The 15291-nt window shown below is 42.9% G+C and overlaps 1 protein-coding gene across 1 annotated transcript in view; it reads left to right on the top strand.

Moving 5' to 3' along the window:
• VIPR2 (vasoactive intestinal peptide receptor 2) overlaps positions 1-15291 on the top strand; it is a 74337-nt gene that overhangs the window by 15342 nt on the left and 43704 nt on the right. Inside the window, exons 2-3 of the mRNA XM_072153974.1 lie at positions 6212-6314; positions 11276-11383. Coding sequence (XP_072010075.1) covers positions 6212-6314; positions 11276-11383 — 211 coding nt within the window. The remainder of the gene's footprint in view (positions 1-6211; positions 6315-11275; positions 11384-15291) is intronic.

Raw genomic sequence — 15291 nt, 5'->3', positions numbered from 1 at the left:
ATGTGTCAGTCTGCCGAGTTGCAGAGCCGCCACCAGGTTACGGCCGTTGTCACACACAACCATTCCCGGCTTGAGGTTCAGCGGTGCCAGCCACAGATCAGTCTGCGCCGTGATGCCCTGTAATAGCTCTTGGGCGGTGTGCCTTTTGTCGCCTAGGCTCAGCAGTTTGAGCACCGCCTGCTGTCGCTTAGCGACGGCACTGCTGCTGTGCCTAGAGCTACCGACTGATGGCGCCGTGCCCACGGATGGTAGTTCGGAGGAGGAGGTGGAGGAGGGGTGGGAGGAGGAGGAGGCATAGTAGGCCTGAAACACCTGGACCGAGGTAGGCCCCGCAATCCTCGGCGTCGGCAGTATATGAGCAGCCCCAGGGTCAGTCTCGGTCCCAGCCTCCACCAAGTTAACCCAATGTGCCGTCAGCGATATATAGTGGCCCTGCCCGGCAGCACTCGTCCACGTGTCCGTGGTCAGGTGGACCTTGTCAGAAACGGCGTTGGTCAGGGCACGGATGATGTTGTCTGACACGTGCTGGTGCAGGGCTGGGACGGCACATCGGGAAAAGTAGTGGCGGCTGGGGACCGAATACCGAGGGGCGGCCGCCGCCATGAGGTTGCGAAAGGCCTCGGTCTCTACTAGCCTATAGGGCAGCATCTCCAGGCTAAGCAATCTGGAGATGTGCACATTAAGGGCTTGGGCGTGCGGGTGGGTTGCACTATATTTGCGTTTCCGCTCCAGCGTCTGGGGTATGGAGAGCTGAACGCTGGTGGATGCTGTGGAGGATCGTGGAGGCGACGATGGGGTTTTTGGGCCAGGGTCCTGGGCAGGGGGCTGACTAGCAGCTGACACAGGGGAAGGAGCAGTGGTGTGCACGGCCGGAGGTGAACGGGCTTGTTGCCACTGAGTGGGGTGCTTAGCATTCATATGCCTGCGCATACTGGTGGTAGTTAAGCTAGTAGTGGTGGAACCCCTGCTGAGCCTGGTTTGGCAAATGTTGCACACCACAGTCCGTTGGTCATCCGGTGTTTCCTTAAAGAACCTCCACACTTCTGAAGATCTAGCCCTCGCCGCAAGAGCCCTCACCACGGGAGCTTCACTAGTTGACAGTGGCGCTGATGCACCAGCTCTGGCCCTGCCTCTCCGTCTGGCCCCACCACTGCCTCTTCCAACCTGTTCAGGTCGAGGACTCTCCTCCGTCTCAGAAGCACTGTGTTCACCCGGCCTCTCAACCCAGCTTGGGTCTGTCACCTCATCATCCTCCGATCCCTCAGTCTGCTCCCCCCTCGGACTTCCTGCCCTGACAACAACTTCCCCACTGTCTGACAACCGTGTCTCCTCATCGTCGGACACCTCTTTACACACTTCCACTACGTCAAGAAGGTCATCATCACCCACAGACTGTGACTGGTGGAAAACCTGGGCATCGGAAAATTGCTCAGCAGCAACCGGACAAGTGGTTTGTGACTGTGGGAAGGGTCCAGAAAACAGTTCCTCAGAGTATGCCGGTTCAAATGGCAAATTTTCCTGGGAGGGGGCAGACTGGGGGGGAGGAGGCTGAGGTGCAGGAGCTGGAGGAGTGGGGATTTCGGTGACATGGGTGGACTGCGTGGAAGACTGACTGGTGGTGGACAAATTGCTCGAAGCATTGTCAGCAATCCACGACATCACCTGTTCGCACTGTTCTGGCCTCAACAGTGCTCTACCACGAGTCCCAGTAACTTCAGACATGAACCTAGGGAGTGTAGCTCTGCGGCGTTCCCCTGCTCCCTCATCAGCAGGTGGTGTCTCACCCCGCCCAGGACCACGGCCTCTGACCCCTGCAGTAGTTGGACGCCCACGTCCCCGCCCTCGTCCTCTACCCCTAGCCCTGGGGTTAAACATTTTTAAAATGAGAGTTATAACTTTTTTTTTTTTTTTACTTTTTTTTTTTTTTTTGTGTGTTTTTTTTGTGTTTTTTGTTTTTTTTTGTGTTTTTTGTTTTTTTTTGAGTTTTTAGAACCAAACAATCCTATCCTATTGCTATGGCTATTTTCTAGCCAAGTATCAAAGGAAGCACACTACTATGCCAGATGAGATGACACTGAGTTATTGCCTAATAGAAATCCAACCCCTACTGAATTTTGCCACTTCAGCCTTTGCTATGGATATGTGCGCCACTAAGCGCAGAACACAGCGGTCGCAAGTCTCACTACAAATTGCTCAGAATTGGCAAGTACATGCACTGCAGAAACTACAGCCACCAGCAGATCAACCAGAAATCAAATATATAGAACGCTACTGTAGGCTTCAAGAAGCTATTTGTATTCTCCTATGGCTATTTTCTAGCCAAGTATCAAAGGAAGCACACTACTATGCCAGATGAGATGACACTGAGTTATTGCCTAATAGAAATCCAACCCCTACTGAATTTTCCCACTTCAGCCTTTGCTATGGATATGTGCGCCACTAAGCGCAGAACACAGCGGTCGCAAGTCTCACTACAAATTGCTCAGAATTGGCAAGTACATGCACTGCAGAAACTACAGCCACCAGCAGATCAACCAGAAATCAAATATATAGAACGCTACTGTAGGCTTCAAGAAGCTATTTGTATTCTCCTATGGCTATTTTCTAGCCAAGTATCAAAGGAAGCACACTACTATGCCAGATGAGATGACACTGAGTTATTGCCTAATAGAAATCCAACCCCTACTGAATTTTCCCACTTCAGCCTTTGCTATGGATATGTGCGCCACTAAGCGCAGAACACAGCGGTCGCAAGTCTCACTACAAATTGCTCAGAATTGGCAAGTACATGCACTGCAGAAACTACAGCCACCAGCAGATCAACCAGAAATCAAATATATAGAACGCTACTGTAGGCTTCAAGAAGCTATTTGTATTCTCCTATGGCTATTTTCTAGCCAAGTATCAAAGGAAGCACACTACTATGCCAGATGAGATGACACTGAGTTATTGCCTAATAGAAATCCAACCCCTACTGAATTTTCCCACTTCAGCCTTTGCTATGGATATGTGCGCCACTAAGCGCAGAACACAGCGGTCGCAAGTCTCACTACAAATTGCTCAGAATTGGCAAGTACATGCACTGCAGAAACTACAGCCACCAGCAGATCAACCAGAAATCAAATATATAGAACGCTACTGTAGGCTTCAAGAAGCTATTTGTATTCTCCTATGGCTATTTTCTAGCCAAGTATCAAAGGAAGCACACTACTATGCCAGATGAGATGACACTGAGTTATTGCCTAATAGAAATCCAACCCCTACTGAATTTTCCCACTTCAGCCTTTGCTATGGATATGTGCGCCACTAAGCGCAGAACACAGCGGTCGCAAGTCTCACTACAAATTGCTCAGAATTGGCAAGTACATGCACTGCAGAAACTACAGCCACCAGCAGATCAACCAGAAATCAAATATATAGAACGCTACTGTAGGCTTCAAGAAGCTATTTGTATTCTCCTATGGCTATTTTCTAGCCAAGTATCAAAGGAAGCACACTACTATGCCAGATGAGATGACACTGAGTTATTGCCTAATAGAAATCCAACCCCTACTGAATTTTCCCACTTCGGTCTTTGCTATGGATATGTGTGCCACTAAGAGCTAAACACAACGGTAGCAAGTCCCCCTGCTAATTCCTCACAAAATGGTAAAAGATGCAAATTAAAATAAAAAAAGTAGAACGTTATTGTAGCCCTAAGAAGGGCTGTTGGGTTCTTTGAGAATCACTCCTGCCTAACAGTAAGCTAATAGAACACCCTAACGCTTTCCCTGACCAGCAGCAGCTCTCTCCCTAGCGGCATCCAGACACAGAATGATCCGAGCAGCGCGGCCAGCGGCTAGTCTATCCCAGGGTCACCTGATCTGGCCAGCCAACCACTGCTATCGACGTGTAAGGGTACCACGTCATGCTGGGTGGAGTGCAGAGTCTCCTGGCTTGTGATTGGCTCTGTTTCTGGCCGCCAAAAAGCAAAACGGCGGGAGCTGCCATTTTCTCGAGCGGGCAAAGTATTCGTCCGAGCAACGAGCAGTTTCGAGTACCCTAATGCTCGACCGAGCATCAAGCTCGGACGAGCATGTTCGCTCATCTCTAATCTGGACATGTGAAGCCAATAGGAAAAGTAGGGAAAGATACATCCTTGAATTCTATGGGTTCAGAAATTAGGATATAATAAAAAAGCTTTACATTTCAAAATAATTTTTACATTTGTTATGACATGTGAGACTTTAATGTGATAGGATAGCTTTATTAATAACGTTATTAATCTTTTTTCCTTGATAAAATTAGCCAATAAATGACTACAAATGTGAAAGAATATGCTTTTTTTTCATTTTTCCGATTACCGTACATTTTTTTAATAAGTAGCAAAACTGATTAAACTTTTGCCAAAATATGTCATGAATATGTACAGCATCATTCCATCCCCTTTTCCCCAAGTTCAGCTACAGGTGCAGAGGATGCATGTACTTCTGCAATGCTGCAAACTGTAAGCTAAGTCTTTCCTGCAGCTTCTTCTACATTCTGCCTTCATCTGACATGCTGGAGAGGGGCACAATTCAAACACCTATATCTCCTGAACCCTGGCACCTAGAAACACTAATCTGATGTCATATTAAACTGAGGACTGCAGACACATTGGAGCACAATTACTAACAACAGTGCAAACTGCACTAAATGTAATTTGCCTGTGTAGTGTGAAAGGGTCCAGATTCAGGATTTATGGCACACGTTCTTCATGAATCTGGTGCTCCCTGCACTGCCCCGACAGAGTGCGCTAATTTTTTGGTGCACCTTTAACATGGGGTGTGCGCGACAAAAGACTTTGTTTGTTAAATCTGATGCACTGTCCGACTGAGCACTGGAACTGGAATGTGCAAAGTTAGACAGAAAACTGACGCACGGCCCTTAGTAAATGTGCCCGATTGTGATAGGGTCGGGAAGTAAGACTTTGCCAATTAAGTTCACCTTGTAGACATGTGGAGACTTATAGCCATTGATGCTCCACTAGGGGATTCTGGGAAAATAAGTTTTCCAGGATGGGGTAAGGAAAACCCTACCTCTTTTAGCTACCTTGTAAGGCAGCTCCCTTGAAATCAAGCATGACCTTCCGGAAACCTAAAGACATGATGTGGGATTAAAACCAAACCAGTATAACTATTCCAGAAGGAACAGATTCCATACTATAGACAGCAATGTAGTTGCATCTCTGCAGTACAGTGTAGGGAACCGATTTGGTGAGCGGATTTTGAAGTAAGCATTCGCCTTACGGAGACTTTGCCAATAAAGGCCACCTTGTAGGCAAAGACTTATTTTGATATTTTCCAAGACACATGTGCTGTATGTCCATATATATGTATATTAATGTGTGTTTATACTGTTTGAATATATAATATGTATATTTTTCAAGGGGGTAGGGGACCCAATTAAGAAATCTGCTATGGGGCCCAATTAAGAAATCTGCTATGGGGCCCAGCCTCTCCTAGTTACTCCCATGGATCCATGTTCTAAATGGCTGCTTGCTTTTTATATGTTTGATGTGTTCCAAAGGACATGTGCTATGTATAGAAGACATTGGGGCACTTTTCCTAATACTCTAAAGCAGATTTCCACTCAATAGTTGTGCATCAATCTGAGTTGCATCAATTGTTTGTAGCTAAATTAATGTAATGTACACACATATAGCTTCACAACATATGGACCCCCTGTTAGATTATTTGGTACAGTGACTGCACACTGGCTTGCTACCATCTGTCTTCTCCCAGGCAACTACTAGTGTCTACTTTTTGCTTTCAATATAAATCTGTAAATCTACGGCCATCATATCATTATCTGGTGGTTCCTTTCTTCTCTTCAGATATAGATCTACAATGTTCCCAGTGTCTTGTATCTTGTTTCTTTCCATCAGACATTTATCAGTGAAGACCTGTCTGCAATATCCAAGATGAAAGCCTCGCAATGTTTCCACAACAAAGTGTAGGGAACGTGCACATGGTGCTGGCTTCACTTAGGATTTTGGACTCTGTCCAATAACTGTAAAATTGTTGATAGATCAAGGACGCAGAAGCTTCTGAGACATTGTAACCCCCTATTGCCTTATCTATAACCATAACCATATATATATCTTTATTTATATACATGTCTTATTTTGTTAGTATTTCACAACCTGTTCTACAAGAACAACTTATATTTATTTCCCCTTTCTATTTTTAAGGTTCATGGTTTTCACCCAGAATGTAAACTACAGCTGGAAATTAAAGATGAACAAAGAAAATGTTTGGCTAAGTTGAGTATACCACCGTCTCCCGAATTTAGAGGTACGTCCAAATATAGGAAGTGTCTAACTGTAATATTTTTGGATTATGTTTACATTGATAATAGAAGTCTTCTCTGACTCATACATCATGTTAATATTTTCATTCCGACCTAATATTGGATGAATTGTCCCCTAAGAGTGCCAAAAAATGTTGGCATCAAATAAAAATTGTATTAAGTGATTATTATTATTAATCTTTTATTTCTGGAGCACCATTAATTCCATGGTGCTGTACCATCCGTAAGGATGTTTACATACATTATATTAAGGCAAGAACAAAGTACAAAACTACAGTGATCAGAAAGAAAGTCTTCCGCTTCTCTAAATCTGAACAGCAGGTAAAAGAGTAGATTGGCACTCAGTGGGTGCAGTAAAATCGTTAGGTGACTTTATTCATCCAATTCACAGGAACCATGCAGGCAGGGTACATTCATATAAAACAAGATGCCATCTCCATCTGACGCGTTTCAGACCATCATGTCTTTAGTCTATGTATTTTTCCATGCATTGCAGAAACGCCTGCGTTTTACATTTTACCATGCATTTGGCTGTTTAGAAAGTGTTAACACAGCTGCATGCACTGAAGAAAAAACGCTTTCAAAGCAGCCAAACGCATAGTAACAAGTAAAATGCATCGCAATCGTCACATGTGATGTCACTCTCATATGTCGTCATCTCTCTGGGGTGTGACTAGAGTGCTTAAAAATGCAAGACACAGCCTCAAATCCAAAATTTACAGTAGTGTCTACTCCTTTACCTAACCCCTTCACATTGTATCCATGTGGAGTTGGGACATTTGAAACAAAAAATCTCCAAAAACAGTTGCACAGGAAAAACTAAACATGTACCCCCAGTAAAAAATACATGAACATACGTAAGGTGCAAAAAGACCTACTAAAAGTCTCAATTATATTTTTATACAAATAACAAACTAAGAAACTTGTCCTGGACTAACCTATTTTGTCACAGTGCCGATCAGGTTAATCCTGCTATTTATCCTATCTGAAGACTATTGTCAGGAGGACCAGTGATGCGGGAGAGTAGGTTGGGGTCCCCCTGAGACAACATACAGCACAGTCCACAGATAGTAAATCAAAGTGTCCTTGATATTAATGGAAATTAGAACCAAAAGGAAAAAGTCCTCATCCAACAGGAAAACTCACAGCTAAATTTGATTAAAAGCTTTATAAGTTTCCATAAATAGGGTCAAGTAAGCTTGACAAAGTACAGTTCTTCACCTTTATGTCCCCAAGCCACTGCCAAACTGACACACACATGCTAATTGGAAAAATTAGAGACATGGTCCCAGCTTTTGTAAGCCTCCACTCTCCCTATAACACTGTGCTCTAAGGCCCTTCTATATTTTAGGCCCTTTCCTGGACCTAATATCAGGGCTTTCCCTCAGACCTTCTTTGTACATTGCGGCCAGACAGGGTGCTTGATCCCTCATCTTCTAAAGGTTTTAGTCCTCATCTTCTCCTTTTTGGATATTTGAGCTGTTTGCCTCAGTGCTGTGGAGCCAACATTGTGGAGATAATAATGCAGCTTCTGGTATCCAACTGACATTATCTTTACTAAAATAAGGGGAGTCTTCTAACTAAGCATAGCCCCTTTGTATTACTATTTGTGGATAAGGACTCCATGACGATAGCCTGACCCCTGGAGATCAATGATGTCTTAGACACTAACACTACAATCCTATTCATATTGCTTTGCCTCTCACCACTTAACTAAACCTTGTCCCAACCAAATACACTTTGTCATGTTCACAGTATTCTCGTGTTGCTCATCAGTCGACCATTTGCTAGATTTTTGGGTGTAGATTATCAGCAACTTATTGCCCCTTCTGAACAGGGATGTGCTGCCGACAATCCCCAGCTGGATGGAGGAGGAACAATCACCATAGTAATCATTCCTCCCCCATGCACTTTGATGTATTTATTATCATTTGGCACCAACTCGTGCCGGCATCTGCAGGTGTAAATGCAACTTTATAGTGTTCAAGAGCAGAAAACTCTAAAATTGTGAAACTTGGCCTTCATAGAGATAGATGCTAAACACAAGGAATTAGAGACGTCCAACACCTGCTGCGATGTGACCTTCACAATGTTGGCAGCGTCAATTTTCTTCTCGAAGACAGATCCTTTAAATCCTAAACCGTTCATTTACCTCCTTTAGTCAGACGTGTGTTTTGGGTTCATTGCCAGCACATAATGATAAATTTAATTCAGCAATTTTGTCTGCACAATATTTTAGAGTCATTTCTCACCTGCTGAAGTGAATTGCAGGTTTATGAAATGTTTTTTTCCCGTCAGATAAATGGGAGGATGTTGAATGTCACCACGGGGAAACATGAACACAGTCATTTAGCCTATAAAAATAAATAAAGCTTGCATCTATAGCCGGACTGGGAAAATAATCATTTTGCTTCCTCGTATTATGTTCTCTTTCTTCATGTGTAGTACAGTGCTTATATCCACCTTCAGCACAGGGAGCGTCCCAAAAAAGATATGTTAAATAATTCCGGAAAAATCACATTGATTGTTCATGGGATGGAGTTGTTTAAGATTCTTTTTAGAATTTGAAACTTAAAATGTACATTTTGGCCCACATTTATCAAAAAAAGCAATTTTTCTTTGTGAATCTGGCACCCTCTCCATTGCTCCGACAGACTGAGCCAACTTTTTTTTGTGCACCTTTAACATAGGGCGTTTTTTTTACTACTAATTTTTGAAAATGGTCTCCAAATATTTGACTACTAAATATTTTAGGCTTTTTGGCTTAATTATGTTTAAATTTTATGTACATAAATACATAATTTTATTAGATATAGAACTTTACTCCACATAGTACGTATGTCCAACATGGAGGAAGTGGAAAATATAGGGCAAAAAACAAATATGTATATATACAGTAATATGTTTACTTATCCCGGGTTTACGTACAAGATATGTTCAGTAGGTTTGTTCTTAAGTTGAATTTGTATGTAAGTCGGAGCTGTATACTTTATAATTGTAACTTAAGGTAGATTTTTTTGGTCTCTGTGACAAGTGGATTTTAAAAATGTTGGGTTGTCTTAAGAACCAGGATTAATAAAAAAAGCTTCCTTGCAGACACCTGTGATAACTGTTATAGCTATTTATTGTAGCCCAAGACTAAAGTGCAGTAAATTACCAACATCCAGAGGCCCGTTTGTAACTAGGGGTCGTCTGTAAGTCGAGTGTTCTTAAGTAGGGGACCGCCTGTAATTGAACTCTGTAAATAACTAGTAAAATGGCTTAAAACATTTTTTGACACTTTAACACCTTTTGACCAGGCTGCTTTTTTAAGTTTCTGTTTTCTCCTGGTACATCATAAGCAACTTTTTTTTTCAGATTACAGAGTTGAGGACTTGTTTCTGTAAGACAAAATGCACTCGCATTTAATATTCTATGCTATGCACCAGACTGCAGAAGCAAAATTCCATGTGCAGTGAAATCAACAAATTAACAGTTTTCTTACTGTCTTTGTTTCTGTGTTTTTTACTATACAGCTCCTTGACACATCCCCTTGATTATTTGGGTCACAACAATCATGGAGATGCAAAATTGATATAGTTTTTGTTATATTAAAAAAGGTGATCTATAAAAAAAAATAAGGAAATTGTCAATATCGCCATATTCAGACACCCATAAGATTTTTTTATTCTTCGGTATTATTCTGTGTAATTTTTTTTAGATCAGCTGATGCTTTAGTTAATAGTAATTTGAAAACTGTACTACTTTTTGTTAATTTTTTGCAAAAATGTTATTTGTGGTGAAATGGTGTTAGAAAAGTGTTTTAGACATTTGGCCATGTTTTTGCTTTACGGTATTCACCTTATGGAATAACTATTTTAATATTTTAAAAGATCAAGCATTTTGGGGCACAAAAGATAAACCTCTTTATGGTTTTGTTATTTTTTTTTAACGTACTAATATTTTTTTGTAGTTTTTTTTGTAGTTTTTTTTCATGCACAGTGTGCCTGTGTTTCTGCTCTTGTGCATATTCGGCATGAGTCACAGATGCACAGCGCATACACCAGAATTCCAGCAACCCAGATGGGAAGCAGGGCACGGTGCACCGTCCTCCCCCCGGGGTCTGACACTTCAGTGTGGGGACAGCCTAGCGCTAGACTTGTCACTCAGGTAGAGGAATCCCCTCAGCCCCCCCCCCCCCGTGTCGAATGATCAGGTCCAGTGGGAGGACGTTACAGGTGGCGAACAGGGTTGACAATGGTGCCGCGAGTCACTAAGATAGTGCGCTGAATATCACGAATGTGTTGCTTCCACCCTTAGGTCCGACAGAGTTCACCATCTTTTAAGCCAGGGCTTGCAACACAATTTGAAAATGAAATCCTGCACTCAGTCCGAATCAGTCAGATCGTTCCGACGGGACACCCCCTAAATTGTGTCGCATGGAAGCCAATGCAGCTGTGCCAAAATCCGATCACGTGCGACACAATCGCAATGCACCTGCTACTTAAATACCTGTGCAAGCCTTTTTCTCATTAAAAAAGGGGCACAGTCCGAAAAAAGTGCGTCGCAGAGCGGCACACAACCTTAGTAAACGTGCCCCAATATCTTAAAATAATTTTCCCCAAAAGCCTGTCATCTAACTTATCATCACAAACATAACTGGAAATGTTCTGCCTAGAGGAAAGGAAGGAAGGAATCTTGATAAAATACATGTCTCAGGAGGTTATATGTATGGCTATAATGTTCTATTAGCTTTGTATTTATGTTACAGCCAGGTTATTTTCTGCTGTCAAGCTAGATTACATTGGATTACAACCCCTGTCCCATGTCACCTTGGAATACATGACATTTCTATTACACCTATATGTCAGTTTACGTAGACTCAGTATTACAGCTATGGGAATGAATTCTGGTGTGTAATATATAATGAACTACTGTAATAATCTGCTTTATCCCTTGTTTATAGGATGTTTGGGAGTTTGGGATAATATTACGTGTTGGGACCAAGCTAAATTTGGAGAAACCGTCACTCAGACGTGCCCTACAGTGCTGAAACATTTCTTCAGCAAGGACGGTAAGTGACGCACAAAGTGATATTATACTAAGAGGCACAAACTCACATGTCACATTTTGTTCATCAACCATATTAGACCTCATAATGACTTTAGGCAAAGCTTGGAATCCTACTGGGAACCCGATATATATATTATTTTGATTCTGTACATATATTGGGAGGAGTTCACTCCGACACTGGTGTTTTACTGCGACAGATCCACCATTGTGCTAAGGAATCTGTCGCAGTTTACAGAGGACCTTTCAGTAGCTCACACATATAGAGATGAACATACCACGGTGACATCACCTAGCTCTCAGGAGCTCTAGCGCAGCCGTGCATAATGCACTGTTATACACTGGCACCAATGCTTCCGGGTTAGTTCACCACGGCTGTGCTATAGACTCCAAGAGCTTGGTGGCGTCACCGGTAAGAGAGCAGGGGAGAGCGGGCAGGGCTGCTTGAGTTACGCTGTGGGCATGAATAATTAGGATAATACCCAAGCGCCAAGCACTCTGTGTGATGAACTGCACTAAATGCAGGTTTCCTGTGTAGTGTGCAGGAGGCGTCAGATTCATCAATAACGGTGCACGTTCTTCGTGAATCTGCACTGCTCTAGAAGTGGGCACAATTATTTTTTTTGGGTGCACTTTGTTCATGTTGCAGAATTGTGGCGCACTTCAGTAATAAATGTGGCACACGGTCAGACTAAGCAGTAACTCGCCCCTTTGGGTGCACATTTTTTCCATCTTGTCGGGCACAGAGCAGCCGTGACACAAAACTGGCGCAGACACTTCATAAATACATGTGCAAGCAGTTTGCAAAGTCAGACAAAAAACTGGCGCCAAACGCTTTAATAAATGTGGACCATGCTTGGAAATGTGAGCTGCGGATAAAGATTCACTTCCAGATCGTATCTGCACCATACAAGTGTCTGGAATTGTCTTTTTTTGTGGTGCATAATGTATGCGGATCATTTATAAATTGTTGGCGCCAGTAAGAATAGTTTCTTCTGACAATCCCGAGTTTTGGCGGAAGTCGGCATGGTCTAACTTTTCCACATCATTTGGCACATTTATGTAGAGTTTATGTAGGGGAGCATTTTTAAGGGTTTAGCACGTGCACCACTGACAGGAGAGGAAACTGCTGAATTTTCTGCAGCCTACATCTTTGATGTCACCTTGAAATAACTTTTCCTGCAGGAAGATCAGAGCCTTAATCCCCAGGGCAAATAAACATTAATTGGACTTGAACAGGTGGAAAACAATACAAAGAATCTTAAGGATCTTAAAGGGAACCTACCACCACGATTCTACCTATAAAGGTAGAACGGGTGGTAGGTGGGTGTATGGGATGTAAAGATAGCCCTTTTTAGAGCTAATCCTCATGTCCCCGCTCGCTATCTTTTTGAAATCTTTATTGCCCTAATATTTACATTTTTAAAGCGGCTACTGGGGCGTGGAGTAGCCAGACATGAGGCTACACATCGCGGCTATGTAACATCTTTACTCCTCCTACCCTGAGATCTTCGCCCCACAGCCGAGGACCTGCATTCTGCGCATGCTTCTCGGACGAGGGTGCACCACTACAAAGAGCTGCGCGCCAAAGATCTCAGGGTAGGAGGAGTAAAGAGGCTACTGGGGTGTGGAGTGGCCGCGACGTGTAGCCTCATGTCCGGCTACTCCACGCCCCAGTAGCCGCCTTACAAAATTTACATATTAGGGCAATAAAGATTTCAAAAAGATAGCGGGGAGGTGAGGATTAGTTCTAAAAAGGACTATCCTCACGTCCCATGCATGCACCTACCACCTGTTCTACCTTTATAGCTAGAATTGTGGTGGTAGGTTCCCTTTAATACAGTAAGACAGTATTCAAAAATATAAGATCAAGGTCCTAGCAGCGTAATTGCTCATGCACAGTTATAGATCACATGACCCTCCATCTGCGGCCATTTTATGGACAGGAATGTTTGGCTGATGAGGTAAAAGACAGGAGGCTTCACTTTACTTATCAGGAAAAGAGAGCAGAACCATTAATAGATGTATATTGGTAAATTACCTCATATCTGCTCCGCAAACTTACACGCATTATAAAATGAGGTAAAGTGGCCAACCCCTTTAAGTTGTGATGCTATGGTGGAAAGAAAATCAAATTCATTTATTCTACGATATATTACCCTTCACACTGTGTTTTCCTCTCATGCTGTCTTGTTTATTTGTATGCTATTTTTAGAAGTGGCCATGTGTTATTATTTCATTGGACATCCTTACTTATGGATTGAACTATTTCAGTACGCAAATATTGTGTCCTTTGATTGTTGTCATATAGCTTGTAGTGGGTGTTTGTATCATGACTCCTTCATGTTTCATACAGTACATTAAATTGACATTGCTTCAATGGTTGTGAAGTCTAGAGAGCCGTGTACTGGCCATCTGGAATGATTAAACAATTGCAGTTGGTGATGTATCAAGAATCAAATTGTGCTTCGTATTTGGTGGCCATCACCTAGGATCTCATGTTTATTTCCACTGTGTTCTTTGCTAAGAATTCTATCTTCTCCCTAATTTTTCCATTTGTGACTGAGCCATGATTACTATAGCCATGACAGATCAATTTCAAAACAGATCTCAACTCTACTTCTGAGAGATCCCATAGACTAACATCAGGATCCGGCAGAGTTTCTTCATGTCTGTTTAATCCCAGGGGTTGGGCTTTAGGTTTGGATACATTTCATAAAACAAGACATGACTTGCCTGTGCTGCTCACTTAGCCCCCACCTTTGTGCTCCTGTATAGCTCCCCCCTCCCCTACTGATGTCAGCTTACTTCCATGTGAGCTCTGTTCTTGTGAAGGAGCACAAAGGTGGGGCTGAGAACTGAGGAGTGAGCAGCACACACAAGTCACATGTTGTTTTTTCTAATTGCATCCAAAACCAAAGTCCTCCCCTGTGCCTTAACAGAGGAGTCTATCCATGTGCAAGGTAAGTTATAACACACAATTATATTGTAATGCAAATGCTTAGAGAAAGCAGGAAAGCAGATGTGCAATGCAGATGTAATGGGCTTCTGTAACCTGTCTTTAGTGAAAATGAGGTCCCTGGTGATAGGTTCCCTTTAACAAATTAGAGGATCCCTCTGACCCCTCATTGAGAGAGACTAGTTTGTCTGAATATGAGTAAATGCTAGCCCAGTCAGAAAGACTAAGAGTGACAATAGATTTCTACCCCAGTGCTAAGATCAGAGGATTGCTGAGAGCAAAATGGGATAGTGTACCTGCCTTCGCATACAAGGCATGAAAAAGTCGCAATTCCTGACGTCTTGGAATTTGTGACATTTCAGCCCTTTTGCATCATGCAGGCCAGTCTTTAAAAGTGGGTGCCACAGGGCTGGCAACAAGGTGGACACACAAATTTACATGTGGCAAAAAATTGTCCGGACCTGGCATAGATTTCAATTTCAGTGCACAATCGCTGCACCAAAATTACTTAGAGTTTGCATGCCCCAGGTGTGCATGTTATGAAGACTCTAGTGATTTTCTGACAAACCAAGACCGTCTGCTAAGGGTGGAAGTGGACTTACATCAATGACGTGTGCTCTTGCCACCAGTGTAACGGCAGTGAACTGTTACCTGTCTCAGGAGTACAATAGTGTGGGCAGCTACTCTATAATGGTGTGGGGATCAATCCCATAATGTAAATTAGTGCTGTACTCTACTAGGGATATGCCACTGTTCCTCCAAGATGTGCCTATAAGGACATTGTCACCACCATTCTAGTTGCCTCACATTTGTTTCTGTAACCGAAAAGCATGTAGCCTCATGTAAGACTGTTCGTTACCACAAGGCTAATTGTCCCTTTTGTTCTAGTTTATCTGTGGCTCGGTATGTTTGCAGCCTCTTAAAGTGGGCCCCAGATATTACACTCACAGGGT

This window comes from Engystomops pustulosus, chromosome 5 (assembly GCF_040894005.1).
Source record: "Engystomops pustulosus chromosome 5, aEngPut4.maternal, whole genome shotgun sequence".
In the NCBI taxonomy this organism is placed as follows: domain Eukaryota; kingdom Metazoa; phylum Chordata; class Amphibia; order Anura; family Leptodactylidae; genus Engystomops; species Engystomops pustulosus.
This window is presented reverse-complemented; position numbering and strand designations above follow the sequence as displayed.